The following is a 3,059-nucleotide window of genomic DNA, read 5'->3' as shown; positions in this document are numbered from 1 at the left end:
TTAGTATATATACGTACCTTCTGACCTCTATGGTCAGTGATATAAACACATCTTTGTACCGCTTTATCTTCGAAAATGACAACTAAAATTTGTGCTGATTTGAAGCGCTGATGAGAAAGAGTACTACGGTTAATCGGGTTGTACCGAGTAGGTACTTTGTCGATAGTGCACATCGACACTGTTTCTGTTGTGAGATTTATAAAATTACATTATATTGAAACAACGATTGTTACAGCTCTTCCACTTGTTTTTTTTTTTTTAGTGAATTAAGAATTGGTCTACTACATTTTCTTTTTTATTTACAGATAGAATATGTTCCAATACGAGTATGAGAAAGATACACAGCAGCGCGACAGCCGTACGGCAGTGCGCGACAGTCGCGTTACAGTACGCGACTGGCACTCGCGGCCGTTGCCGCCGAGGCCTGAAGACAGATTGCCTACTAAAACTAGTGTAAGTACTCTATGAGACACTTCGCTTCACTTCTATGAGATATCCGTTAATATTTATATTTATTATTTATTATACCGGTCCACTAAGGATACGGGTCTTCCTCTCAGGATGAGAAGGGTGTGTAGAGTACCCCTTGGAGGACACTATGAAGAACTTTATTTAATTGCTTAAAACGCACATAACTCCGAAATGTTATATGTGCAAGGTCAAAATGCAAGTGCCCCTAATGCATTTGTGCTAATATAAAATTTTGGTTCAGATGCCCCAAATGCTTTTGTGCTCGTTTATAATTTTGATTCATTTGCCTCAAATGCATTTGAGTGACGTTCACAAATTGTTACAAATTCCCCAAATGCTCTTAGATTACACATAAAATTTGGTTCAGAATTTTGTTTCATATCAATGTATTTTGCTCGTTTATTATTTTGATTCATATGCCTCAAATGCATTTGATTGTCGTTCACGTTACAAATTCCCCAAATGCTCTTAAATTACGTATATAATTTGGTTCAGAATTCTGTTTCATATCAATACCCCAAATGCATTTAGGTTACTTTAGTTATTTTGGTTCAGATTCTATAATAAGACATTCTTCTTCTGTTCCTGTGCCGTTTCCGCACTTGGTTGGTATGAAAACGTCCGTTGTACGTATGTCCCCAAATGCGTGACGTTTATAATTTTGCTTCATTTGTCCCAAATGCAGGTGCCCCTGAAAGTTTGGGTGATAGCGAGCGCCTCGTGTTTCGCCGTGTGCGGGGCGCTGGTGCTGGCGACCATCGCTATCACCAGAACAGCTGCCAGCGAAAGCTACACCCCAAGACAGCTATATTCCGAAGCGAGGGTGAGAGTCCCGCAAACCACTTTTACTGACAATGCAATACTTTACAAACTGTTTCCCGACAGATTTTGATGGTCAATCTCCAGAGAGATTTTTGCAACTCATCATCATCGTCGTCGTAACCTTCTTCTTCATCATCATCATCAACCGATTGATGTCCACAGCTGGACATAGGTCTTTTGTAGGGAGTTCCAAAATCCACGGTCCTGGGTCCTGGACGACTCGTTTGATGTCGTCTGTCCACCTCTTTGGGGGCCACTACGCAACTACGCGGAAGATATTAGAGTCCACAAGTATGTGGTGCACTCTCCATACTCTCACTCTCATTGTCCCACGGACGGCAGCTCCGAAAGAGATCAGGCGCAGGTTCAAATATATGATATGCTGATATACTGAATTGATAGACGCTGATTTACAAAACTGATAGATAGTGGTGTCCCCACACCGGTAAACGCAGTGTTAGCGGGCAGATGACATCAGAATCGCTGAAAGCCGCAGACACAAGCGAGACGCAAGCTGCACAAGGCCGTGGAATGTAGAAATCCTTACAAAATACCAATGTCCAGCCGTGCTCGACCGTGCCGTGTTAATGGTCGACATCTATAATAATGGATGGATGTTTGTTACTCTTTCACGCAAAAACTACTGAACCAAATTGACTGAATTTTGGTGTGGAGATAGATTTTACCCTGAATTAACACAAAGGCTGTTTTTATCCCGGGCAAATGTAATGTTCCCCCAGGATTCGTGAAAAACCAAAAACCGCCTTCAAAGCCGCGGGCAATAGCTGGTGTGTTCCTAATAATTAGATGACATTCACAAAAACAATATTATATTATAACTGCTTAGACCGACAGTTTTTTTTTTATTCCTCTACAAGTTACCCCTTGACTGCAATCTCACCTGGTGGTAAATGATGATGCAGTCTAAGATGGTAGCGGTCTAACCTGTTAGGGAGCATGGTAGTGGGCAAGGTTGTCAGTGACAACAATTATTAATTGTAAAGTAAACAACTCCGGTTTCGGAGCGAAACGTGCATGTAGGGTACATTGCCGAAGATCTGTTTTGTGTGGAGTATAAGGATTGGAGAAATTATAAATTACACCATACAGATTGCACAACTTGATATTTGTACAGAAATTATAACAATACCACTTTTTTTCAGGAACCATTATATCCAATGGCCTATCCACAACCAAGGCTACTTACAACCACTGAAGGTGACACCGCAACAGCCCAAGAAAACGAAAACGATATCCAATACCCGATTCTCGAGAAACTGTCCATCTTCAACAACAGGGTAGCGAATCGAGACAAAAAGAAACCAGACGGAAAAAATCTGGTGTCGAAACCACAAATACATCCAATCCACGATGTAATACACCATCCTGAGAGAAGAATCGAAAAGAAAGACAAAGCAAAACTATCTGACACAAACAGCCATGACTTTATTAATCCTCATTACAAAATAAATAAAAATGGTGGTATAACGCCACCGCGTCATATAAATCCAAATAATAAAGTTAAAAAAACAGCAATAATCCAAATATAAATCAAGCTGAACAGAGTAACGATTTAAATCGCGTACCCGAATTCAAACCGACACTGCCAGATGTTTTCATCCGTGACAGCAATATCAAGTTATCTGATAGTAGTATAGAATGCCGTTTTTGCCTCACTCCTCATCCTGAAACCGGGCCGAGCCCGGTTTCGAAAATTTTTTGAGGATTCTAATAAGATTCTTATTGGATTTTGATGAAAATCTAAC

The 3,059-nt window shown here is 40.5% G+C and overlaps 1 protein-coding gene across 1 annotated transcript; it reads left to right on the top strand.

Moving 5' to 3' along the window:
• The first annotated feature begins 312 nt into the window (after positions 1-312).
• Positions 313-2,843, top strand: LOC120636746. The gene is made up of 3 exons (XM_039908305.1): positions 313-453; positions 1,157-1,294; positions 2,457-2,843. Exons 1-3 carry the CDS (start codon positions 313-315, stop codon positions 2,841-2,843), a joined length of 666 nt encoding a protein of 221 aa, XP_039764239.1.
• Positions 2,844-3,059: the final 216 nt, after the last annotated feature.

The sequence above is a fragment of the Pararge aegeria genome (assembly GCF_905163445.1).
Source record: "Pararge aegeria chromosome W unlocalized genomic scaffold, ilParAegt1.1 SUPER_W_unloc_1, whole genome shotgun sequence".
Taxonomy (NCBI): domain Eukaryota; kingdom Metazoa; phylum Arthropoda; class Insecta; order Lepidoptera; family Nymphalidae; genus Pararge; species Pararge aegeria.
This window is presented reverse-complemented; position numbering and strand designations above follow the sequence as displayed.

Coding starts and splice junctions, on each gene's coding strand:
- LOC120636746 (XM_039908305.1), top strand. CDS start 313: ATGTTCCAATACGAGTATGAGAAAGATACACAGCAGCGCGACAGCCGT. Junction 454..1,156: donor GATTGCCTACTAAAACTAGT/GTAAGTACTCTA, acceptor TCCCAAATGCAG/GTGCCCCTGAAAGTTTGGGT. Junction 1,295..2,456: donor AGCTATATTCCGAAGCGAGG/GTGAGAGTCCCG, acceptor ACTTTTTTTCAG/GAACCATTATATCCAATGGC.